The sequence below is a fragment of the Gordionus sp. m RMFG-2023 genome, chromosome 2 (genome assembly GCF_954871325.1).
Source record: "Gordionus sp. m RMFG-2023 chromosome 2, tfGorSpeb1-WG-v2, whole genome shotgun sequence".
Lineage (NCBI taxonomy): Eukaryota > Metazoa > Nematomorpha > Gordioida > Chordodea > Parachordodidae > Gordionus > Gordionus sp. m RMFG-2023.
In genome coordinates this window covers 21,808,231-21,836,203 of record NC_088776.1, presented here as the reverse complement: position 1 = coordinate 21,836,203, position 27,973 = coordinate 21,808,231, and the positions used below count along the sequence as shown (strand labels likewise).

The window sequence follows — 27,973 nt, the reverse complement described above, 5'->3', positions numbered from 1 at the left end:
TAATTTATAATATATATTTATATCAGCTGCTTGTTAAGAGAAAGCCTTTAAAATGTCGAATGATATTAATAATGGTTCATTCAAAATTGAAGCTACATCTAAGTAATTTATTAATATTTTAATATAATTATATAATCTTAAAGATATTGGATTGCCTCATTGTACAAATGGTGCCCAACATCTTTATATGCAATTGAAAAGGCAGAAAATAAAATACTTTCCTGTAAATGCGATAATTACTTATTTTTTATATCACATTATCAAAATTAGCTAGTTTATCTTTAACATTTTCAACATTAACAGTAAGACAAATTACAAAGGAGTGATAATTATTAGTAATTTTTATATACAATATTTATTTAGTTTTAATTTGTTGAAATAACACGAATTTACCAACTTAAGCTTAAATTAAACTAATTTAAATATTTTTGAGTTAATTTTTTTATTGTATTTTTATCAACCATTTGTTTATTTAGATTTAAAATGCAATAATGAAAGATATCAAATTAATATTGGACCAAATATAAATATATGGACACTATCTTGTGACCATAAAGATATTCAAAAAACTCAATCTACTAATGTTCAAAATGTGAATGAATTTGAAAATTTTTATGGAAAATCAAATGATGATGCAAACAATTGCCATAAGAATAATTCAAATAATGATATCTCTGATCCAACTCCATTGGTATTAATTCATGGCTTTGCTGCTGGCTTAGCCTTTTGGGTAAAAAATTTAGACAGTTTATCTATAAATAGAAAGGTTTATGCCTTTGATATTTTGGGTTTTGGCAAAAGTACCAGGGTTCAATTTCCATGTTGTCCAAAAGAAGCTGAAAATATATTTATTTCTTCTATTGAAAAATGGCGTTTAAACATGAAGATCACTACGATGATAATACTTGCTCATAGTTTTGGAGCTTTTTTAGCCTCTGCTTATGCCCTTAAAGTTATAATATTTTATTTATTAATATAATGTTTAATTTTATATTTATTTATTATTGATATTCAATAGTATAATTTATTACAATTTTTGCTTTAAATAATAAAAAAAATTCTTGAAAATTGAGATTAGATACCTACAAGGCCTACCCACCAGTTCAGCCTGTTAGTGAAAAATACATTTTCATTAAAATACCTAATTAAATATCATAATTAAAAAATAAAAAAAAATCAGGAGGTTGGAATATTTCATATTTATAATCATTTATCTTAGGGTTGCCATGTCTCCCTCCATCAGCAGGAGACTCCTGCAATTTTTTAGTTTACATGCAGACATCTCTCCCCCGCAAAACTACCACAATTGGAAATCTCCCGCAAAAATCTACCGCAATTTTTTAATTTCACCAGCAATTTTTTTTTAGTATTTTAACATTTTTAATATATAAATAATAATTTTGAGAGGCATTAATTGATTATTTTTATATTTTTAAAATAAATTTTAAATATTTATTTGAAAAACATGTCTAGTTTGTAAATTTCTTTCTATCCTGTTTTATTTATATCCAATAATAAATCTTTCATTCATATAAGTCAGTACAGGGGAGTGTATCTACATCGATTGCAATACAAAAATTTTCTCAAAAATAATAAATAATACAGATGCATCTACATTTGCGGAAATCGTATACATCTATCATGTAGTTCAACATTCATTGAGCTATATCATCACAATGTGGGTCGAATCTCTCATGATATTTAACGACTCCTATATAAGTGCAAACCTTACTTGTGGCAGAACAAAAATAAGCAAGGCTATCAAGTGTTTTAGTACCTGAATCCTAGAGGTCAATTCTAGACGATTTGAAAGATGGGCATCCATATGCAATTCCAACAGATGCATCTAATAAGGGAAATATTAAAACATTTCCCTTGTTGCTATTTCAACAAGAATAAAAACATTTCAAAAAAAACTGTTAAAATTTTTTCCTCGGATAGTGAAAAATCCAACAATATTGATAGCCACATAATGGTAAATATAGCTGATTTAGGGTTATCAATGATTTGCATGTCAGCTTTCTGCGCTGATAATGCCTCTGTAAATTTTGGCAAAAACCAAAGTTACCGAATTGAGGCAGCATAATAATGAATTAATACCAATTGGCTGTATATACTACATAATTATTGCAAGAAGGTAATGAATGTACTATCTGTGGATGTTGAAATAATTGTGATGAAATGTTTTAACGAAATTAGTTCATCAACTAAAAGAGTTAATGAATTAAAAGAGTTGGTGAAGTGGTCTGACTCGGAATGGTGTGAGTGTTGCAATATATATCTATCAGGTGGTTGTCATTAATATCTGCCATCGATAGAATTTTAAAATTTTACAAACTTAAAAAAACTTCTTAAATAGAGATTTTAAAAGCTGTCCTAATATTTTGAAAAATTTTTTCGAGTACGAAATGGCAGAAGCATATTTGGGATTCGTTTCTCATGTAGGAAATCTACTTCATGCAGTTAATATTCAGTTGCAATCAGAATATTCTATATTAAAAAAATTCACAAAATCATGCTTCAGCTCTGTTCATCTCTACAGATAATAAATTTTATGGCGCTATTGCTAAAAATATTATATTAAAATGTTCAAATAATACTATAATTAATACATTTTTAAATGAAGCAGATATTTTTATTAAGACAATTTTAGAATATTTAATCAAAATTTGATTTTAATAACTCTATTTACAAATGTAAAAATATTATGATCTTGGAACAGAAACCATAATTGATGGTTTTTATAATTTAATAAATATATTAAAAATACCGAAAGACATTGATGTCTTATTTGAGGAGATTGTAATTCTCTCTATTTTTTATGATTCGCCAGAAAACTTAAAGTTAGATGGTCTAAAAGCAGAAGAGAAATGGTTAGAATTTTTTCGTAATAACGATAAATCCCCATGCTTGGGAAAAATATGCTAGTATGTCTTCTACTTACCTTATTCTAATCTGATGAGGACTGCCTGAATAAAGGAGAGAAATCGGATTGCTTTAACAACATTAGAGGCCGAGCTAATGGTTAAACAAATATATAATATGTCATGCCAGGAATTTTATAAATATCTCAATAACGACGGTAAACATTTAGTTCTATTATTTAAATCTCAAATAAAATATAATTAAGTTTTAGCAATGGCGCTATAAAATTTATTGTCATTTATTAACTGTAAAGTTGAACACATCTTCAGCATAATTTTGTAAATCTTTATTAAAATTCTTCTGATTGCAACTACACATTAACAGCATGTATCATTCCTAAATATACCTCTGCCATTCATTATTGAAAAAAATTTTCAAAATGTTAGGACAGCTTTTATAATCTTTATAAGAAATATTTTTTTAAAGGTTTATAAAATTTTAAAATTCTATCGATGGCGGGTATTAGGAACATATCGCAACCAACATTGTGCTGACTCAATTCTGTAAATACACTCTGTTTATACCAAATTCACTGAGGCATTATCAGATCAGAAAGCTGACATGCAATTTATTGATAATCTCGAATCTGCTATATTTACCATTATATGGTTAGCTATGTCTTTGGATTTTTCACTATTTGAGGGGAAAAAATTTAATAGTTTTATTGAAACGACCTTAATTTTGTTGAAATAGCGGAGGATCAAGGGAGATATTTTACTATTTCCCTTATTAGATGCATCTGTTAGAATTGCATATGTAGGCCCATCTTTCAAATCGCCAAGAATTGGCCTCCTGGATTTAGGTCCTAAAATATTGATGATAGCCTTGCTCATTTTTATTCTACAAGTATAGTTTTCATTTATATTAGAGTCGTTAAATATTATGGGAAAAAGATTCTACCAACATTGTGATGATAAGTTTTTCTGTGAGTTGCACTACAAGATAAGTGATTACAATTGCCGCAACTGTAGTTGCATCTGTATTATTTCTTATTTTTGGAGTACCTTATTATGTATTTAAACGTGATACGTGATAATTAAGCCAATATCCCTATAAAGTTATACACACACACGGTAGATTCCCAATTGCGGTCGTTTTGTGGGACATTCGCATAAAATATATTTTTAATTGTAAAATTAAAATCGTTTTTTTATAAAATTTTATCTTGTTTACATTCTTTTATATTTAAAAAAGATCGTTGGTTTTTTTAAAATTAATATATTTTAATTAATCAAGATGTTATTTTATTTTGAAAAATAGTTACCGACTTTGTATTTATATAAACTAATTATAAAAAATAATAGGCGGATAATTAAGTCAATTCAAAATCCCAGCGAAGGCCCGCAAAAAATTTTTTTTAGCAATTTTTATATTCTATCGCAATTTTCATATTTCTCCCGCATAATACCAATTATCTTCCGCAATTTGCAAATTTGACCTGGCAACCCTGTTTATCTATCATAATTTGCAATAAATAGACAAGGTACCAATTATTACTGGGTCATTCCATGTCAAATCAATCACTTTTCGGCCGACCCCTTTCGATTTTGATGAAAAATCGTAGGCTGGTTATATATGTTCCCATTAGATTAGAAATAAAATTTTAGCGGATGAGCAACTATATTAGCGGAGATATTCGGGGTTAAAGGTCTAAAAAACGTCTTTTTTTGCTTTTTACTGATGTTAAATAACTAGTTTTTAATTTTAAACTAAATATGATCAAATATTGAATATAATATCAATAGCTAAGTTAATAATTTATGATTATGGCAAAAACATCAAAATTAATTTTTGATAAAATATGGGTCATCTTATGGTCAGTTGAAAACTTGAAATTAATATTTCGAAATGTATATGATCTCCGATTTTTAATTTTTTTAAGAAATATTATCCGCTTACTATTTTTTAATAATTTCTTCAACAATTAGCATGGCTGGATATTTATTTTAAAAAATATTGCGATTTTTATACTTTAAAAAAAATAGATGGCGCTATATATAATAGTTTTAATATGTTAAAATTCATTTTTTTATTGATTAAAAATATTTTAATGTATATATATCATACTAAATCGATTACAATGTCCATTATATATATTTATTTGTAATTCAGATCATAAATTTTTAAAATCTTCACAAATTTAGCCTAATTAAGATAGTTTATAAATTAATTAAATCTTACTTCATCTAAAGGAACACAAAGCTTGGCTAGCTTGTGAGATTTCTTCAGGAGATAATATATATGTTCGACCGGTGGGAGTAGAAGGATTGACCAGCGAAAGAATATGAGATTTAGGTAACACTAAAATATCATCTTTCAGGGGAAATTTAAATGAGGCTGAAGGTCCACAAGGGTGTAAAAATCGGATTTTTACTTCTTCATTTGTATCATATTTATCGATTATATATCCTAACCACCATTTATCATCATATACACATGTTACATATCCATTAATATTTTTAAATATAATTTTTTCATTTAAAAACGAAACTTGTTTTATATTATATTTTTTGGAATTAGAATATATTTTGGTTTTTAGTCTATTTTGATCAATGGGAATAATCCCGTGAATTTTTTGGGTCCCATGTATAAGCAGTGCATTAAATCTTTTACGAAGGGCTAATTCCCCTTCGATATATTCTTGATTGGATATATATTCAAATTGAATTCCATTAATATTTTCTTTAGCATAATTATATAATTCTAATGGGGTTAGGATTTGATTTTTATTTGGCCTTTGAAGACTAGCTCTGGCAACTAATCTTTTGACAGTTCCCCCGATACAGTCACATGCATTTTTGCCGTGAGCAGTGGCAAAGAAATGCCATTCGGCAGGAATATTAAAATCATATTTATGAAGGCATATGTTCAGAAAATTTTTGCGATTCTTGTATTGAGACGCGGCTCCATCTGAAAAATATATTATTTTTTCTGGTTTAGAATTAAATTTGGCTGTTAAGAAATTAAGAATTTTTTTTGGTAAAGGTGGACTGCACTAGTATTATGGTTTAATGATTCGGATATAATAACAAAATTTATATTTTTTAAATCTTCTCCAGATTTATAATATGCTACAAATGGATGTATAGTGGCCTGCACGTTGTTCCAATGAAATCCCTGAACTTCATCTTGTAAAATGAAGGAATAATTTTCAGAATAATCTAGAATTGTTAAAAATTCCCCATCTTTTAAATTTTCTTTGGAATTCTTCAAAAATAAACTTTGTTGTTTAGCTATAAACGAGTGACGCAGTAAAATTTGAACTTTTTCTAATAAATAATCGATGAAATCATCAACGGACTTTATAATAGTTTCAAGATTTGTTCTATCCACCGTGATCCATTGTTTAAACGTGACATATTCTATACGATTTCTTTGAAACAATTGGTATAATTGTCCCTTAAGAGATTCTATACCAGGGCATTGATCACAATTTGTTAAATAACATTTTGGCTGAGATGGATTACAAATAATTTGCGCCAATAGATAGTTGTAAGAATTTATACAGTAATCTTCTCCTGCTGTAATTTCAGCCATTACATTTGTCATTAATTTCACATTCTGATGAATAGCGCAGACACAAACAGTGTGTGTGCCACTAGCTCCAACTAAAATACAGTTTTTTGGTCTAAGTTCGGCAAATTTAGAGAATCCAATTGATATATTTGGGTATTCTTCCTTAAACATCTTGAATATTTCTTTAAGATTATTTAATATAAGTCTTTTTTGAACTGGTTCTTTCTCGCCTTTAACAGATACACAATCTTTTATTCCTGGCATGAGTCGGCTTATTTCATCAGAACTATAAAAATCCTTGACGAGTTTAAATGTTTTTTCGTTTAGTGTCTTTCCTGCCTTATGTTTTGGAAATGAAAGAATTCCACTTTCTTTTACCATCATTTTAGATTTTCTTGCCATGTATGATGTTACGTTGAATTCCTTTTGAATTTTATTTACACTCCATCCTTGAGGCAAAATTGTAAGAATTTGATATTGTTGATTTTTTGATAATTTATCAAAGTTATCCTTTAATATAATAAGAATTTCCTCTTTCATTGGACTATCAATCTCGGAATCAGATATTTCTAAAACCTTACTCTTTATTGCTTTTTCAATCTTTTGAATTTTATTCTTAGGATATTTTTTCTCCATTAAACGTTTTCTTTTAATTGGTGATTCTCCAATATTGTGTAATGTTTCATTAATCGATTCAAAGGCATCCTGATTATGGGTTATTGGGGATATAAATTCTTCGGGAAATGTGGACCAATTTTACTTAACTGGTATCGGCACGAATTACATATTTTTTGTTGAAGATATAAATGATTATTTATATTAAGCATCCATGGAAGAACTGATCTTAAATTTTTTTTAAAATTTTTATGATTAACTTTATTCAGTGGATTGCAACATTTTATCTTATCTTTTAAGGGTTTCATTTAAAAAAATTTATTTATTTTTAAACGACAAGTAAAAATATTTATATGTAAAAGATATGAATCGGTGTTTGTGAAAAAATATTAAAGAAATCAATTTGTATTTTTAGCAACTGTGATTTATCGATTAAATTCGCTAATTAATTTTGCTAATCAGTTTATTTTTAATAATTTTAAGAAAAGATAAAAACAGCTGACTTACTTTTATTAATTTTTTCAGTGTTAAACATATGCTCAAAATTCAAAGACTTTGATCAAAAATTTTATAGAGAATGCTCAAATTCATTTGATACCCAAAATTTTATAACTAGTTAATTTTTTGTTAATTATATCGCTTAAAATTTTTTTAAAAATCTTTGAAATTTTCTGGTTAATGACAATTTTATAACATTCTTGGTCTTGATGGGTATGACTTAGTCTGGAGGGGGGGGGGGTGGGGGGTAGGCCGGGTAATTATATGATTTTCGATTTTTCCCTTAATATTTCCTGCACTCCTTTAATCTTGCTTTTTTGTTCGCATGTTAGTCGGATTTTTTAATTATTTTTAATTTACATTGAAATATTAAAAAAATTATTAAAAATTTTTATCCTGCGAATATCTCAAGGGAATAAGGTTTACAGAGTTATATAATCTAATTTTATGATATATTATACATTAAAATATTTTTAATCAATAAAAAAATAAATTTTAACATATTAAAACTATTATATATAGCGCCATCTATTTTTTTTAAAGTATAAAAATCGTAATATTTTTTAAAATAAATATCCAGCCATGCTAATTGTTGAAGAAATTATTAAAAAAATAGTAAACGGATAATATTTCTTAAAAAAAATAAAAATCGGAGATCATATACATTTCGAAATATTAATTTCAAGTTTTCAACTGACCATAAGATGACCCATATTTTATAAAAAATTAATTTTGATGTTTTCGTCATAATCATAAATTATTAACTTAGCTATTGATATTAGATTCAATATTTGATCATATTTAGTTTTAAATTAAAAACTAATTATTTGACATCAGTAAAAAGCAAAAAAAGACGTTTTTTGGACCTTTAACCCCGATTATCTCGGCTAATATAGTTACTAATGCGCTAAAATTTTGTTTATAATCTAATGGGAACATATATAACCAGTCTACAACTTTTTATCGAAATTGAAAGGGGTCGGCCGAAAATCTTGATTTTTTTGCTCATTTGACATGGAATAACCCTACTGTAGTATATTTAAATTTAATGCATAACATTAAAATAGAGAATAAAGTTATTATTTTTTTGAAATATAGTTCAATTATCCTAATTGCATTTATAAAAAGACTGAATCCCAGGCTTAGATTTTAAAAATATCACCAGGACATGGACAGGGTCCTGCTTGCCCCCCCCCTCCAAAAAAAATAGGCCTTTAATTGGAATGGTTCAGAAAAACAATACCTCAATTTTTTTAAAAAATTTGAACATGTTACAATTTTTTAATCGTTTCTGTAGTTTTATTTAAAACAATTGCACTTTATTATTTAAACAGTTTTTTTTATATATTTGTGCAGTTAATTTTTTTAAAACTAGTTTTAGATTATTTGAAATTTTCTGTAAAAAGATTATTAAAGCACACGCATAAATATAAAAAAAAATTTATGATCTTTTACATTTTCTTTTGTTTTGTGTTTTTTATAGCTATTAGGGTTCTCACTTTTCTACCATATTCCTACTTTATCTTTTTAATAAAAATATTTGTGCTTACACTGATTTAAAAAAGATTATTAGATAAAGCTATTTAAAATTGTCTATATGGCTATTAGTCTTCTTGGTCATTTTTTACAACTATTCCTAATAGCTATATTTATTTTTGCTAGCTAATTGTTGGCTAAGATTTAGCTTATGCAGTTAAACTTAGTTGTTTTCGCACCTATAGTACATGTTTAAAAAATTTCAGACAATTTTACAATAAATGAAAATTAAAATCTTACTGAAAAATATATTCACATGGAGTTATTCTATCATTGGAAAAAGATTCCAGCAAAATTAGGTCTTTCAAAATTAAGAAACATGTGCCCTAAATGATTTAAGTTTTAAAAATTTTCAAAAAATCTATTACCTAATGCCATGTTTTTGCATCAGCATCTATTTATAGATCTTTAAAATAATGCTTGAATTACCATTTTTAATAAGGGGACTTATGAATGCTAGGAATAATTTAATAAGAAATATAAGTGAAACTTGGGGTAAAATGGCTCATGTATCTAAAAAATATAGCAATCAGGTTTTTGAATAAAATATTTTTATAGTTCTTATTATTATAAATTAATGAATATCCAAATTGGTCCTGTAATTGTATAATTATTTTTTAAATTATAGTCGAAGATATTTTTAAGTTAACTATATACATAACCCATTAAATTCTTTATGTATATATATATGCTTATACTTAACAAAACTAGTACCCAGACTCAATAAAGCACATAATTTTATGTGATCCATGGGGATTTCCAGAAAAACCTATAGATTCAAACAAAGTTACAAATTTACCTTTATGGGTAAAAATGATGACTAGTCTATTTCAACCTTTCAATCCTTTGGCTCTTTTAAGAATGGCAGGACCTTGGGGTATCACATTTTTACAATTTTTCCTGATATATTTTTTTATAAAAAGAATTAAATTTTATTTTTTTACAAATCAAATTAATTCATATTTAAAATTATTAATTGGTATAAAATAATATCCAAAATAAAATATTAAAATTTTTGTTTTTAAAATCGATTAGCTAGAATTTATTTACATGAAATAAATAATGGATAGTCACTTTTATAATTATTGTTAAAATTACAGAATGTGTTCTTATAGTATGCATATAACATCATTATTTAGCCTTTCATATTAATTTTTTTAAACCTTGAGTGGTTAAGTGGCGTCTGAGGCACAAAATAGATTTTATAATTGATTACAAAAAAACCTTTTGATATTTTGACCAGGTTGTTTCAGTAGCATCACATTTTACTTTAAGCTAAAAATTTTATTTTGAATGAGGTGCTCACAGACCCCATATTGGTATTGGCGATTTAGAAAAAATACAGTTTTAAATAAAATTTCTATTTAATTTCCTATATTTTCTCAAATCATTTTTTCCGTCAATGTGTTATTTTTTTACATGAAATCTTTTTTTGAGCGCTTCCTGCATGTGAAGAATAGATACCCTGTGATTTTAAGAAAATTCTATAAATTTTTGACAAGATTGTGCTATATAGCGCGTATATTTATTTGAATAGACAAGTATTTAGAATTTGTATTTTAAATATAAAAAAAAATAAAAAGTATCTTAAAATTATTCAAATTACGTATTTTAAATTTTTAAAATATACCCAGGTTGGGCCTGAAATTTTTTTTTTTAAAAACCCGGACCGGGCCTTAAAATTTTTTTAAAAAATTTATACAACACGAATTATTATATTCGTCAATTAGATATGGTTATACTTATAATGATTATATATAGTTATGATTAATATAATGTTGGGTGAAAGTTAACACTAGCTAACACTCATAGTATCTATTACACAATATAATTAAAGTTTTCCTGCCATGGAATAAATACACAAAGGATTAAATACTACTATTAATATAGTATATTTTCAAAATATTATTTACACAAATTTTTTATAGTATCAATTTGTAATATACTTATCTATTTAAAATAAAAAAATAAAATATGTAGTAGTGTTGTTAAACGGCTCGTTTGGAGCCGATTTTTAAAAACGGCTAACTTAATTTTTTATCCAGAAAAATATTACGCAAGCCTAAAAATTTTGCTCATAGAAGGAGCAAAGGTCTAGACATATAGTATCAAAATTTTGAGGCTTAGTCAATATTTTTCTGGCGAAAATATTGAGCTAGTCGTTTTAAAAAATCGGCTCAAAACGAGTCGTTTAACAACATTGGCTATTATGCTTGCTTATTAAATGATAATACTCGCTGAAAAATTAATAAAATACCAAATAGGTGAATCTTTTGTATATACCAGGTCCAATATAATTTTAAAAAATTCCGAGCCGGACCTAAAAAATTTTTTTTAAAAATCCGGGCCGGGCTGTGCAAATGGTACCTCTGCAGGTCTCTGATTCAAATACATATTTTAAAAATTTGTCCTACCCCGACTTTTGAAATAAGGGAGACCGAGGTGAGATAGAACAGAATGCACGTCAGATTATATCAATTGAAAAATATTTAATAAGTGAAATTTTGAGAACATAATACTTTTCTTCCATCCTAGATCTATTATACTCCTATGAATAATGACTGAATATATGTACTTGGGTCATCAATAGGTGGCTCAACCTTTATTCAAATATTCCTAGAAAAAAACCTTAATAATCTAAAATCAAATCAAAATATCCATTAACTCCTATCTACACGTCAGGTCTATTATATAGTTAAAAACTTCTTAGACATTCCCAAAATTCTTTACTGCTTCAGATCATCGGGGGCATTTCCAGTTCTAAAAATGACGAAATTAAAATCAAATATATATTATAATCTAAAATTTTGTCAAAATACATGGTTGCCAGTGTTGTCAAACGCTACTTTTGACTACTGCTATTTCTTCAAAAAAGTTGCACGCGATTAGTTACTTTATAATATAACTCGATACCTTTATATAAGATAGTTTTCGCTACCTTTAACACTTGATTTTTTAAAAATATTTTTTGTATATATGATCTATGTCCACTAATAAAAAATATTGGTAATATAAAATATATGCCCTATTTATTTTTGTTGCATTTCAATAACAATAGATCATTTCTATATTATAATTCCTAATCCTAAGTCTAGAGCGATGACCAGATAGTATAAGCTTTGCTTTACTAAATAATCTCTTAGCAATAGCACTAGACTATGTCTGGTTCGTTTTATTTCAGAGAATTCTATTTACCAGTATAGCTTCCTTTAAACACACTAGAAATAAACTATTTAGATTTATCAGGCATCATTTTTATAGTAATAAAACATTAATGGTAAGCGGGAAAAAAATCCCCGGAAATTAATTCCCTGGAAAAAAAATCCCCGGAAAATAAATTCCCGGAAATTAATTCCCCGGAAAAAAAACACCCGGAAAATAATTCCCAGGTAAATAATTCTCCGGAAAAAAAAATCCCCGGAATAAAATTCCCCTGGAAAATAATTCCCCGGAAAAAATTTCCCCACTATACATTGAATTGCTAATGCATTGCTAAACTGCATTGCTAAAAGGCAATCAATCATTTTCAATTATAAATCAATCAAAAATTTATTACGTATATTTTTTTAATGATAATTTTTTTAACTTTTTTTAAAATATATTTAAATCATTTTTTTATTATAAATGAAGAATACTGATTAAATGATATAGTATATAATTTTATTTTTATTTAATATTATTAATAAGAAATTTATTTTTCTAGCTTATTAAAACAAATATACATTTTATTCAATTTTAAAAATTAACAAATATATATCCGTAAGAGGGCGTTATATGTTTTAATATGTATCATTTTAGGAAACGGAATGATGATTGGATAACACTTTTTTTTATATTTGGGTATATATACATATGAAAAACCTAAAAATTAAAAAATTTTTTAGGTTTCTTTGATGTTTAATGAGTAGGTTTAGAATAGTAAAACAATGGAAATTTTTTAAAGTAAATATTGCTGGCGTTATTTATCAAAATCTCTTCATTTTTGTTTTATACGTGTATATTTACGTGCTAAGCATTATTCTAAAAAATATTTTGAAAATAATTTGATTTGACCGATTGCCGAGTTCAAAACCGACCACTTATTAAATATTTGATTGATCAAATTTGCTATTAAGATAAATTGAAAAATGTTGATTTTTGTTTTATTTATCTATAAATACGTATAAAACATAATTCCAAAAAATATTTTAAAAATATCGTGATTTGACCCGAAAACCGACCGAATGACCAAATACTGCATTGCTGGCGTTATCCATGGAAAAATCTTCATTTTTGTATTATACGCGTATATATATACGTGCTAAGCATTATCCTAAAAAATATTTTGAAAATAATTTGATTTGACTGATTGCCGAGCTCAAAACCCCACTTACTAAATATTCGATTGATAAAATTTACTAGTAATATGATTCGAAAAATGTTCATTTTTTGTTTTATATATCTATAATTACGAGTAAAACATATACGAGTCGGTTATCCGCCAAACCACGATATTTTTAAAATATTTTTTGGGATTATATTATATATGTATTTATAGATATATAAAACAAAAATGAACAATTTTCAAATTATATTACTAGTAAATTTGAATCTAGGAAAATAATTCCCCGGAAAAAAAATCCCGTGACCCGGATCTGCTCTGCAGTATTTAATTAAATAGAAATGTTTTTTAAAGTCAAATTTCTTCGAGGATTTGAGATTTTAAATAATAAAACGAAAGTTAAATAAATCTAGTTCACCTTTACACACTTTCATCAACTTTTAGGTATTTATTGAAAAATTATTTTTACACAAATTTTAATCATTTTTTTAGAAATATGATAAAAGGCTTTTCACAGTTTACTGACTCTTAAATAGCGCCCCTTTTTGTTTTTACAAGGATAAGCAATTAAATAATATAATTTTATAAATTTTGTGGCTAAATAGGAAATTAGCAATTCAATCTGATACCCTCTATTTGATAAATATTATTTTACTGAAGTATTTACCTACTTTAAGAATTTAACTGACTGAATACAAAATCACTATAAAACTTGCAAAATTATATTTTTTACTGCCCAATTTTAATTAAATACTGCCAAAAGTAATGAAAAATGCTGACCACTTTAATCAAAATACATCCAGAGGTGATTATCAGCAGTGAGTATTATATTTTTCTAATCTAACAATTATTATTTTGCTTATGAATTTTTTTCAAAAGTTACAGAAAAGAAATAATTATAATTTTATTAAATGATATATAGAATAATAAATTATATTATTCAAAAGAAACAATTCTAGAACGTATATGTTCTCCAATTGAAGAGAGAAAATTGGGCAAGTCCCTTCTCTCTTCTAAATAATCAATGCATAAATTTTTTAAAATAGTTTGTTTCGTTGCATAAATACGATTTTTTTTGGGAGTGTATGTCCCAATATTCCATTGGCCGATTTTTCCCATATCAACCGCTATTTCCATCCTTATTTTTTCAAGTAGTTCCCATATCTTCGGTTTTTTGTTGCCTACAATATGCTTAAATCGGTTATTCCATCCTTCACATACATTGTTTGTTCGATTTTCCCCAGCAATCGTAACATTGAACACATTCCATGTTTCTGGTGGGAACAATGGCTCTACTTGCCTTTGAGAGTTTTTCCCATGTCTCAATTCTCCATTCACATAATTTTTATCAAAATAAAACAATAATTCTTTGTTTTCATCCGATACAATGGTTTTTAAATACTCCATACCTCGTTTGACATCGTGTATAGGTAAGAATGCTAATCCATCGATCATAGCTGCAAATAAGCATAACATTGGATCATTCCGATATGATGATTCTAACCCCAATTCCTGAATCTTTCTATGAGTTGATTGAGTTAGATGATAAAAACATCCTTGGATGTTGATATCTCTACCTAAAAGTTGAAAAAATATAGATTAAAATTATTGTATAGGTTTTATTTAATATTTATGTCTTTATCAATTTTTATTAATTGTACTGTGTGACAAGAAAAATGGGAGAAAAAATAAATAAAAACAAGTTTTGGTGCAGAATTTGACATTGAGTTCGAATTCGTTTTCTAAGTTTTCCCTTCACGTCAAGTTTTAAAAATATTATCGTATAAAGGCAACTTTTCGAAATCTCAAAAATGGTAATACGGATATATTTTAAAAAGTATCAAATGAAAATCCCTGAAAATTGGTGATAGTGTTAGATTTATATTTCCTTATAAATTTATTAATTTTTATAATTTTTTATCGATTGCTTTTTGAGAAAAATGGTAAAGAATTTCGTTTTGGGGGGTCTTAAGTTTTCAATTTAAATTCCCGGCAAGAATCGTATAAATATGTTGGCGGACTACTGCTGGAGTATCTTTTTTGAAAATAAATCATCAACTTCATATTCGCGGAAATATATTTAGATTTACCATTAAATGTTTTTAAATTCGATAAATTTTATGTTATTGTTTAATTTGTTTTAAATTCAATAAATTTATTGTATATTACAAGTTAAATCCTATATAATAATGAAGGAGGGGGTGAGACAACGGACCGATAAAAGGTTTATTAAAAGTAAAATATGAGATAGGTTAGCTTAGCATAATATATTTATTTAAATATGAGAAATGTAACTATTTCATTTAAAATAAATTGTTTGGGAATCGTACCTTGTGCAGTGTAGCGAAGAGAACGAAAGCTACAATAAATATATTAAATGTAAGCTATATTAAAAAAGAATCTAGAAAAATAATACCCCGGAAAAAAAATCTCCGTTTTTAAGATAATTAAAATTACAAAATTAGGAGAAAAAATTCCCTATAAATAAATCAACGAAATAATAATTCTCAAATAAAATATTTAAAAATTTTGATAAAATTAATTCTGAAGAATTATTAGGATTATGTTTTATACGTATTTATAGATATATAAAACGAAAATCAACATTTTTCAAATTATATTCCTAATAAATTTGGTCAATCGAATATTTAGTGAGTGATCGGTTTTGAGCTCGGCAATCGGTCAAATCAAATTATTTTCAAAATATTTTTTAGAATAATGCTTAGCACGTAAATATACACGTATAAAACAAAAATGAAGAGATTTTGATAAATAACGCCAGCAATATTTACTTTAAAAAATTTCCATTGTTTTACTATTCTAAACCTACTCATTAAACATCAAAGAAACCTAAAAAAATTTTTTAATTTTTAGGTTTTTCATATGTATATATACCCAAATATAAAAAAAAGTGCTATCCAATCATCATTCCGTTTCCTAAAATGATACATATTAAAACATATAACGCCCTCTTACGGATATATATTTGTTAATTTTTAAAATTGAATAAAATGTATATTTGTTTTAATAAGCTAGAAAAATAAATTTCTTATTAATAATATTAAATAAAAATAAAATTATATACTATATCATTTAATCAGTATTCTTCATTTATAATAAAAAAATGATTTAAATATATTTTAAAAAAAGTTTAAAAAATTATCATTAAAAAAATATACGTAATAAATTTTTGATTGATTTATAATTGATAATGATTGATTGCCTTTTAGCAATGCAGTTTAGCAATGCATTAGCAATTCAATGTATAGTGGGGAAATTTTTTCCGGGGAATTATTTTCCAGGGGAATTTTATTCCGGGGATTTTTTTTCCGGAGAATTATTTACCTGGGAATTATTTTCTGGGGAATTTTTTTCCGGGGAATTAATTTCCGGGGATTTTTTTTCCGGGGAATTATTTTCCTGGATACAACATTAATAACAATACAGTAAATAAATGATCAAATTCATTGAACTTCTTATTAAGAGCTTTATAATATAAATCTTTATAAAAGATAACCTTGTTAAGCATACTAGGCTTATTATCAAAATTAAAAACCATTTCATATTTTTTTTTCTAAAAACACTTAACATTGTTTTTAATAAAATAAATTTTATAAAAATATTTATATAAAAAAAATTTTCTTTTACCTTTGAATTGGTAAATCACAATTACCAGGGATATGTATCCTGGGTTATGTACCAAATACATAATTGTAAATTATACTATGCCATCATTTAGCGATGAATTACGCATCGGTAAAGCGACATCTCTGTATTACACGCATAACTGTAAACGAGACTTTACTCATTAAATTTTCTAGAGAGGATATACATATCATTATACTTGGGCGTTTGGTAGTCCTTGTAAAAAATGCTAATAAATATATAGTTATAAATTATACAGGGTGCAATCGCTCGTAATGTCCAATTTTTTAAAATAAATTTAACAACGCTCGATTTTTGGCTTGCTATCTTTTAACCTTATGTGCTCGAACGATCTCGTATGACTTTATCTATGACTGAAATCTAACATTGTTATTTATAATAAGTCTTTTTTTTCTCTTCTCAATTTACATTTTTCTAATTAGATATTGATAATAGTCAATAAAATTATGGCATATCAATATGTCGTGGTTTGTGTATGTTAAAAACTTAAAATATTTATTATCTGACTACCGTTACAGGTATTATTCGATCATTTTAGTCAATGCCTCGAAGTCTTAAGCTTTGACAAAATCTATTCCATTCGGCTTTCCTACTTTTAATTTGTTTTAATTTTTCCATATTTTTATATAAATTATAAATAGGTTAGGTATTTTAAACAAGCTGTAAAATATTTTTTTCCAATAAAATCAGGTATACATTTTAAAAAATGCCCTCAAAAGATTTTTTAATTTAAAAGCTAAAATATACATATTTTGCATATTATTTTTCAAATTATTTTTTTAAAAATTAAATATTCAAAATTAAACTTTTACTGATGGTTAAGATTAAAAAATAATTTTATGATTATTTTTTTTGCCTATTTCAGTTTAACAATATGCGTTTAATAGCCAGTAGCAATTTTTCAGTTATTTGGCCATCTTTACGAAAAATCTGCTAAAAATTTTATTTATCATCGCTTAAATTTTTATATCTATGATTAATTTTAGGTTAAACTTAATAAGTGCCTAAAATATCAAAACTTAATATAAAATTTCCTTTAAATATAACAGTTTAAAAATTGGGGCGAAATATGTTCCATCCAGCCACTCACTTATTTTTTTTTCCATCTCACCACTCAAGATTTACATTTTTTATTTGACCCATTTCGTTAGAATAAAATGTGGAATTTATGGTATTAAGGGCAGAATTCCAATATGATAATTCTTCGGGCAAAAATAATTTCTTTATTCAATTTAAAATTAAATCCAAAACTTTCGTATAAAAAATATAATTATTTTATTCAATTTACAATTAAATCTAAAACTTTTGTATAAAAAATATAATTATTTTATTCAATTTAAAATTAAATCCAAAACTTTTTATCAATAATCAAAAATATATTTACCCTCCTTTTTCCTTCAAACATAATAAACAAAAAACGTTATTCATTTTTAAAAAAATACACAACACTCTCCAACATCAAACACCATATCTCTCTATCATTATACTCTTAATTACAACCCCCAAATAACATTTAAGAGTTATTTAATATAAGGTGATGTAATTTAATAAATATTATATATTTTATCTCTGATTTTATTAGTATTATAATATAACATTGTACATAAAAGGGCCTCTCCTAGTTGAAAAAACAAGACCTGATTTACAAAAAAAATTTACAAATATATTGGGAGATGATGATACCTCGATCTTTGAATATGTTTATCATTGCAATGCTCAAAATCCAACGTAAAAATACTATTTCTATTAAAATGTTAATTATGTGATAGTGGTGAATCAGCTTTTTCGTCAATGACTATCCCCTGGGGCTGGGCCAAATATCCAATGATCAGGAGAATTCCCCAATTAAAAAAAGAGTTGCCAATGACTATTATATATGGATCAAGATCATGGATTGATAGTGGAATCGGATTTCAAGTTAAATACCTTAGGCCAGATTCATATGTTGACGTCAAAGTAAAATGACTTTATTTATATTTTATTGAAAATTTTTAAAATTGGGCATGTGAGTAATTGTATCAGCTTATTTTATTTTTCGCCGAATAAAAAGTTCTTCACGTTGCTCAAGTTTGTAGTGACTAATAGGATTAAAAAATATAGTTTTGAAGGAAATAATATTTTAATCAGAGTTTGAAAGTCGGTCAATTAACCGGAGGAGCATTTGACTTTGTCAAATACAGGCCATTACTTTAAAAAATCGGAAGTAAAAAAATTAAAAAAATATATTTGAAAAGAGAAAAAAAACGTTATAAATACATGTCATCACAATGCTACTTATAATCATAAATTTTCAGAAGAGCGGCATGTTTAATGACAAATTATGTGGATAGCAGTAACTTCTATATGAAACATTCAGATTCCTGTCTCATGCTAGTGGAATGGGCTTTGTCCGCCATGCCTATTAAAAGAAGTGACATTTTACAAACATTCCTACTTTTTCTCCAGAAAGAAATTGGTCTAATTGGGTTAACATTCTTACTAAAACAGAAATAATTGAAGTCTCTACAATAGGAAAATTGATTAAAAAATATTATAGTAAATAATAATATATAATATGAATTTGAACACTCTGCCACGGATAGCGAAACATTAGTTATTGAAAGACAAGAAATTTAAAATATAATATAAAATTAATATTATTTTTTCATTTTACTAATATATTCAAAATAAAGTTTATATTGGCTTAAAAACATTTATTTGAATATTTTATATTGTCTTAAAAACCTTTATTTGAATTTGACCTCTAATATCGGTCAATTGACCGAATTGTATTTGACCATCAAATATACAACCCTGATTTTAACCTTGTTATTTTGTTTTCAATATCTTATTATCCTAATTTAATACAATATGAGCCAAAAAACCTGATTATTACTATATTACAGGGTAATATTCTCCTTTTTTATTCGAAAATGAGTTGAGGCTAAACCAAAAAACCTCCAGAAAATATTTATACCCTCTCCTGTCTAAGGGGAGTTAGAACCATTTTGAGCCTGGGCTAAAAAGGTTTTGAATATTTTTTAAAAAGTAGTTCCGGTTCCCTAAAAATTTTGAAAAATGGGTTCCGGTTCCAAACTGAAAGTAAAGAACACCCTCTGAAATGAATCCCACAACATTTTAATAAATTTTAAAGGGCTTTGATTCCGGTTCCTGGTCACATAATAATTATGTACTTTTTCAAATAAGTTCATTTACTTAAAATATAAAAATATGAGGATATAAAAAACACCAATTTTGACATTTTCATCCTTCAAACAGTGATTCTAATTTGTTATGGGACGCAATGACCCCACTGTGATATTATCGGAAAATAGTCTACATATAATTTAATAAAAGAATATTTATAAAAATAATGCTTGATTTTCCATTAGTGCATTTTTTAAAATTTATTTTACGTTTCAAAAGTGGGCCGGCATTGCAGATCTCTAATATGGCCATTTAAAAGAAAAATTGATTATCATTAACTCATTGCTAAATGGAACCGTGGTTAGAAAATAATTACTTTGATGGATGGCAATTAGTAGCTTGCTTGCTGCAAAAAGTTTCATTATGATCATCACTTATATTTCTTAAATGGGCGGAGACATTTCCATTAGATACTTGAACATATAAATTTTGGTTTTTAGTGTATTTGGAATATTGGCTTTTTTTAAAATTATTATGTTATTATACCCTAAGGAGCAATCTTTGGAATATTAACAAGGTAGAATTTTATATAAAAGAACAGTTAATGCATCGTCGGTCTAGAATTGGACTGTTCGACTTGCAAAATTGCTTAAATCGGGAAAGTCAATTTTAAAGTTTAAATTCAAATATAGGCAAAATTTTGTTAGCATAAAAAGTCTGCTTAAAATATTTATGAGCAATATATTTGATGAATTTAAAATGTAAATGAAGCAAATTTCACATTGTCATATTTTTTTGTTCAAAATACTCCATTTGATTTTTTTAAATTTTGTTTATTAAATAAATTAAAGTTATAACTATAAATTATCAAAATATAATAGTATATAAGGTAAATTTATATTTTATACTATTATATTCATACAAATTACTAAAAATGAATATCGCTAATTTTTACCACGTACTCTATCAGCTTTTGGCAAAAACTTTAACATTGAGTTAATATCATTTTTAGTTTCATAGATTTTGCCAGTCACTTTGGGATGAATTTAATGTGAGCAAAATTAGCTTGAACTAATTCTTGATTTAAATTTGGCCTTCGCATTTGTGAATCTGCTGAAATAAATGATTTAATATGTTATTTGCTTTGAATGATAGTTTATTGCAAATAGAATCGTTCTGACTTGAATATTTTAATTTTGTAAAAGGAATATGATTAAATTTATAAAATTGAAAATTATCATTCAAAACTATACAAGTAGGAATACTGTTTATAATTTAGATAATCATATTTTATACTCTTGCATGGAGTTTGAACAATAAATTTACCATAGAAAAAACCCTTTCCTTCATCACCTAAACCAGAGTTGTACAAAAGATCTTCTTTGAAGATTTTTGAGCAAGATCTTTGAAGATCGTAAAATTTGAAGATCTTTTATTTTTAAAAAATTTTGTATAACGATCTTCAAAGATCTTCATGATATTTATTTTTTTTACCCCTTTATTAAAAGCCCAGATGTTTTTCAATTTTCATCAAGGCAGGAGGAGAGGTATAAAACATAAAGGAAATATTATATTAATAAAATTGAAAAACATCTGGTCTTTTAATAAAGGGGTAAAAAAATAAATATCATGAAGATCGTTACACAAAATTTTTAAAAAATAAAAGATCTTCAAATTTTAGATCTTTTTATTTTGAGCAAATGTACAACTCTGACCTAAACTTCAAAAAAGCATCATTAATTATTTCCCTCTCATCTGCATTAACTTTTTGATGACATAAAAATCTACATTTTTCAGAATGTTGAATATTAATCACCCTTGCTCTTTTTAAATCACCTTTAATATTAATATATTTATTATTAACCCCTTTACCTTACTCTTTCATATTTTTTTTCTTCTAGAAGATGACGGACTGTATAAAATATAATAAAAAATTACTATTAACCAGGGTTGGCGAGTCGGTCAATTGACCGATCAAATACTCTAAAAAATCTGGGAAAAAAAAGTTGAAAATATGTTTGGAAAAAGAAAACACGTTATAAATAGATCTGATCATAATGGCGCTTATTTATTGGGTCCCCAGTATCAAGGGGAGCATCTTATTAGTGACGAATTTAATGAAATGTGATATAATACAAGAATTAGGCATTTTGCAAGGTGATGGTCAAAATATTTAAAGTTGATATAAATTTCTGAAGTAAAATCGGCATGTTTAATAGGAAATTATGTAAAAAGCAGTGACTTTCATTAGAAACAATCAGATTCTGGCCTTGGAATGATCTTTGCTCACCATGCCTATGAATAGTGGAATTTTACTAACAATATCCATCTCTTCTTCAGAAGAAATTGGTCGATTTAGACTAACATTCATACTAAAACAGAAATCGATTGAAGATCTCGACAATAGGGAAATTGATAATGATAATATTGAATATGAATCAGAATAAGACTCAAAGAGCGAAACATTAGTTATTGAATGACAATGAATTTAAAAAATATAAAATTAATATTGATTCATTTTACCATTATATACAAAATAAAGTTAAAATTGTCTTAAAAATTTGAGTTTAACCGGCTAAATATCGGTCAATTGACCGAATCGTATGTAACCGATTAAATACACAACTCTGCTATTAACATTATGAAAAATGCTGAAAATTAGATTAGTTATTTAAATCATAATTAAGAAAATGGCTTTAGTACTTAATATAAAAATAAATTTATATGCTACAATAATTGACACGAATCATTTATATTCTGCATTTTTCAATAGTTTAGATTAATTCATATTGATTGATTAATAAAAATTTAGGGATGATATATTAAATTAAATTCTTTTAAAATATGTAATATTATTATATTACTTGATATCCATAAATATGATATATGAAATCAGTGCTCATAGCCAAAAAATAAATATTTCCTAGTTTTTTTAATAAATATATATTATAAAAATTTGCTCCTAACTCAAAAATATATAGTGAAGCATCTCAATTCCAGCTGACAGCATGTTAAAAGTAACGAAATATTTCATAAAACGTAGCGCAAAATCAATACATAGTTTTACGCTAGTCAGGAGAACCTCAGGTTTTGGCTAGCCGTACATAGTCGGATTTCGAATTTAGCTAAATAGGTAGAAGTAAGTCACCAAAAGAAAATTCCAATCTTTCGGGTATGGAGGTGCTCCTAATACCTATTAGGTTTACTATTGCTCTCCCATGGTTAGTGTTGTCAAAACCTCGATTTCACCGATTTTTAAAAACGGCGAAATTAAGATTTAAGCCAAAAATATTGCCTAAGCTTCTAGATTTCGCGCATATAGATGACAAAAAGATTTGGCCCTAATTTGACAAAACGTAGAAGTTTAGGTAATATTTTTGGCGAAATGATTTAATATTAGTTAAATCTAAATTTTATAATTAATTCTGAAACATGGTCATCACAGCTAGTAGAGGTTGGGGCAATGTCTTTATTCATGGAAGAGAAACAGAAGATTTTCAATCATGACCTCTTTAATTCACCCTTTTTAAAAATCGAATAAGAACATTCATATATAACTAGTCAACAGTATTTAATAATTTATTCACCGATGATTTTTGTATTGTAAATACCTTGCTTATTAATTTTACATTAAAATTCTTCTATTGCGACATACCAATAAACGACATAATTTTAAAAAAAATTAATTATTTTTGTCGTTAATTACCATTTCTAAAATTGATAAAAAAATTAGAAAATCGCTCTAAATTTTTTCCAGCATTGTATTTAAATACAATGCATGTAAATTGAAATGATTTAATTTAAAATGCTGCACAAATTTATGTAAATAGATCATTTCTTACTTCCTTATGTGGACCTCTTGCAACTTTTTTATATATATCTTGTATGAACTGATCTTTTTTTTGTACCAAGATTCCTCAAATGATTTACAAAGTATCTGCTACGAAAATTGATAGTGCTACATAATTCCTACTCTATAATAAACATGAATTAATAAACATACTGTCCAATATATAAAGACTATGCAATGATACCATTTGGATGATCTAATGTGTATACAGCAGTCAACGAGTTCATTAAATCTACACTTATATTTTTATTATAAACGTTAATTGTAGCTGGGGAATTTTGACTTCCATGTTTTTTAATGTACTTATGGAATCAATGCCTGTTGATCTTGAAGCAAAAACTTGCTCATCTTATGAGTCACTTAGAATAGAATCATAACCTTCCTCAGGAATACAATAAATTTTGACTGTAAAAGATTCAAATTTCAGATAGACAGCAAATAATAAAACATCAAAAAAAATAGGAATTGTGAATCTTGGTTTATATACGTTAAAAATGTAAGACTTATCAAAGAATATGTGAATATATTTTTATATAAAATGTTTCTTTTATCTTTATTCAGTAGAATTATTAACTTATTTTTCCTAAAAAAAAAAGGGTTAATGATATATAAAATAGCAATTTTCTAAAACACATCTAATTTTTTAACAATAACACAATATTTTTTAAAATGCAATAAAATTCATTTATATATATATATTAAAGGGGAGAATCACGCGGCCACATCCGATTCACTATATACATCCCTTTTTAATATTTTAAAAATAAATGTTAATATATAAAAATCAGCTTGATCCTAAAAAATAATTTTAAAATGAGTAAGCAGACTTCTACTAAGTGTTGCGAAGGATCTTTGCCATGTCAAAGAATACGGTTATTAAATGGTCATGAATCATAGTTTTTTCTAGAAATGAAAAACCGTTATTTTCACTTTTTGGGGAAAAATTTAATATCTTATTGAAAATTTTTTGATGCCGGTATCGGCAAAGACAAAAATTATATATATTATGTATCTCATGAAAACTATATTTTAGATTATCTCTGGAGCTGGCCATCATGTTTATGCAGATAAAGAAAAAGAATTCAATCACATTATCAATAGCATATGTAAAAAAATAGACGCTAATCAGTTATTAAAATAAATGCAAAGTAAGAATGACAATATTCAGTATTAGTGTATATTTCTATCATATATGATATATAAAAATGTAATGTATTTTTAAATAATTTAATAAAGTGTAAAAAAATATTTGAAATAGGTATTCTAATGCAAAACAAAACCACCACCAGAGTATTCGGATTGCTAAAATATTATGTTTATTAAATATTTTGTAAATATAATATACCTGTGGCAACTGAACAAAAGCAAGCCAATCTGAAGGATGAGTTGGGAGTAAACCCATTGAAGCACATTTATATAAGGCTAATAATATATTTCCTATGTTGCCCAAAAAATAAATAATCTTTTGTATTCCTGCTTGATTTCCCTCGATCATATTAAATGCTATATTAAAATCATGTCGAAAAATATAATTTAAAAAGTAAATATTTGATTTGACCATATTTGCTTAGCATTTTAAATATTTCAGAATCCTGAATGGCCTGGAGTAAGCTATTAGAATTAAAAATACAAACCTGAGCTGGGCTTAAAAGCTTTTTTTTACAGAATTTCTTTTAGCAAATTTAATTATATTAATTAACCAGTTAGAAAATCATAATAAATCTTCGAAACGATAAATAAAATACAACTAAATATCAAATAAAATGACGAAATTATAAATCCAGGCCAAGCTATGAAAATTTTAAAAATATGGATTGGGATTGAAAATGGTAAAATTTTTGAAGTATGTTATAGGTCAAAAAATATGAGAATCTGCATTTATGAAATATCAAAAAGAAAATGGCTTAATATGTGTCTAAATATTTTTTAATTTTGAGCTCTGCTATGATATTTTGAAAAAATTTCCGTTAATATTAATGTATATGGCTAAAAAACGTTTCATTCGTTTTTGTAAGGAATTTTTATAAAGAATATATGAACTTAATATCTACAATTTTTTACAATCCGATCAGGTCACTTTTTAGAAAATTAAGATAACTCAAAACCTTAAAATGAATTCCCAAAAGACAGATGCCCACCCCCTAGTGATTTAAAATAGTATCAGCACAATCACATGCATGCTGAATGTGAATATGACTTTCACCATATGAATATCATTATGACAGATTTGTGAGCAAGTTTTATACATATTTCCAATTTAATGATAAATGTTAATAGGTCTCCTCTCAGTCAATGGAATTCTTTTCCATATATAAAAAAGAGACTCATAAGTCACAGGTCTGCAAACGATAACCAATTAAAAAAACATGCAGTTAATATAATTAAAAAAAGAATGACAAATACGTATTTCCCTTTTTACACATTAAAAAATTACCTCATTTTTATGCAATATATATTTATAACTTTCTAAATAGCTTATTATAAATGTATATAATGTAATAATAATTCGATATAAACTATTTAAAAAAATAAATAAATAAATTTCAAAAATAGAATTTGCAACGAATTCTTGCCTCTATTTTTTGCTCATTTTAGTGTTTCCTACTATCATTTTAGAGTAATAGTATGCCCCTGCCACAAGTTTTAGGACTACAGTACTGATATTAAGTGATGGAATCATGTGAACACCTCTGATTCATTATATATTGTCTCTCTTGGCTGGAACCACCAAGTTGGTTTCAGAAAAAATTGAACACAAATTATCTAATTGGCAAGCCATTCTTTATTGACTAGGCCACATACACTTTCCAAAAATTAGGATTTTTTAAATATATATTATAAGTAGATGTAGTAGTCTTGATCCAAAGTAAAAAATAAATAAAATGCCAATTTGTTCAACACTGCCTTTGGTTGGTACAAACATAAACCCAATTATGAACCAGAACTAAACCTGATCAAAAAGTTCTTATGGTTTAAAGCCCTGGTTATAGTCTGCTATAAATACAGTGCATTGCATGGATCAATCCAAACCTAAATTGACATTGCCTTTGAACCTTGATTTTAAAATTTATTTTGAACTCAACTCAACCTCAACAAATTTTTTTTCCCAAATATTTTCATAAATATTTATTTCAATACTAACAAAAATTTTATTTTACTCTAGCACTTAGAATTTTCTGCTTTCATAAAAAAATTATATTTTGTAACAGTTCAATATAAAAAATTCAGATTGGTCTTATTTTCTCAAAAAAAATTTAAAACAGACTTGAATTATTGAATAATATTACTTAGTTTGAATTGAATAAAACAGTTGAACCTGAAAATTAAATTAGATGCAGGGCTCTATTAAATATTAAATTATAGAAAAGATATATGCATTTATCTAAATTTTTTATTGTTCTTTAAATTTATAAGATTTATTTCCTTCAGTGAATTTGTGCAAGGGGAATGGGGGGGGGGGGGGTATAAACATAAATATTACTTGCTTTAATACCAAACAATGCTTTGATTGGACCCATAAATAACATACCAACAACCATTATAGGAAAAAGGCTGATTGAATTACCAGACATGTACATTATAAACATATTCATAGGAATTTTTTTCACAGAACCAAGTGCTATTTCCCATGATCTCTAAATTTATTTTAAATTTTATTTAATAAAATGTTATACCTTGACAATAAGTGCTGGATCAGCATCATTTGTAGCAATTTCTTGAATTAGATTATAAGATGAATTAAATCCATTAGGAGAAGGTATGTCAGCAATAGTTAAATTCTGATTTAAAACTGATGATATTTTGTCTGAAGGTTTTATATTTCTATAAAAGCATATTTAGAATTTGTTTGATAATATTACCTTAGATCGATATGCCATTTGTGTCGTTTAATTAATCGATTTGTAGTCATATCATATGTA

General features: G+C 26.2%; 2 protein-coding genes across 3 annotated transcripts; one reads left to right on the top strand and one right to left on the bottom strand.

Annotated features, from left to right (window-relative positions):
• Window positions 1–2: 2 nt before the first annotated feature.
• On the top strand, window positions 3–25,564 carry LOC135923311 ((Lyso)-N-acylphosphatidylethanolamine lipase-like). 2 transcript variants are annotated; one of them, XM_065457994.1, is made up of 9 exons: window positions 3–102; window positions 144–223; window positions 477–730; window positions 767–952; window positions 9,802–9,967; window positions 18,688–18,805; window positions 18,847–19,033; window positions 25,087–25,201; window positions 25,312–25,564. In XM_065457994.1, exons 1-8 carry the CDS (start codon window positions 53–55, stop codon window positions 25,192–25,194), a joined length of 1,149 nt encoding a protein of 382 aa, XP_065314066.1. In that variant the 5' UTR covers window positions 3–52; the 3' UTR covers window positions 25,195–25,201; window positions 25,312–25,564. The 2 variants fall into 2 exon arrangements, with proteins under 2 accessions (XP_065314066.1, XP_065314065.1); XM_065457993.1 differs by having other exon boundaries at window positions 477–952.
• Window positions 25,198–27,973, bottom strand: LOC135923312 (ER membrane protein complex subunit 4-like). The gene is made up of 5 exons (XM_065457995.1): window positions 27,914–27,973; window positions 27,728–27,875; window positions 27,535–27,688; window positions 25,399–25,556; window positions 25,198–25,355 (listed from the first exon to the last, which is right to left on the bottom strand). Exons 1-5 carry the CDS (start codon window positions 27,961–27,963, stop codon window positions 25,317–25,319), a joined length of 549 nt encoding a protein of 182 aa, XP_065314067.1. The 5' UTR covers window positions 27,964–27,973; the 3' UTR covers window positions 25,198–25,316.

What these genes read in the sequence shown, in the direction of transcription:
- LOC135923312 (XM_065457995.1), bottom strand. Translation starts at nt 27,963, where the DNA reads ATGACTACAAATCGATTAATTAAACGACACAAATGGCATATCGATCTA. An exon ending in ATTGTTTGGTATTAAAGCAA is followed by an intron (nt 25,557 to 27,534) that starts GTAATATTTATG and finishes ATTTTAATATAG; the next exon opens with CATTTAATATGATCGAGGGA. An exon ending in CTTTTGTTCAGTTGCCACAG is followed by an intron (nt 25,356 to 25,398) that starts GTATATTATATT and finishes ATAATATTTTAG; the next exon opens with CAATCCGAATACTCTGGTGG.
- LOC135923311 (XM_065457993.1), top strand. Translation starts at nt 53, where the DNA reads ATGTCGAATGATATTAATAATGGTTCATTCAAAATTGAAGCTACATCT. An exon ending in CCTCTGCTTATGCCCTTAAA is followed by an intron (nt 953 to 9,801) that starts GTTATAATATTT and finishes TAACAAAACTAG; the next exon opens with TACCCAGACTCAATAAAGCA. An exon ending in TGCAATGCTCAAAATCCAAC is followed by an intron (nt 18,806 to 18,846) that starts GTAAAAATACTA and finishes ATTATGTGATAG; the next exon opens with TGGTGAATCAGCTTTTTCGT.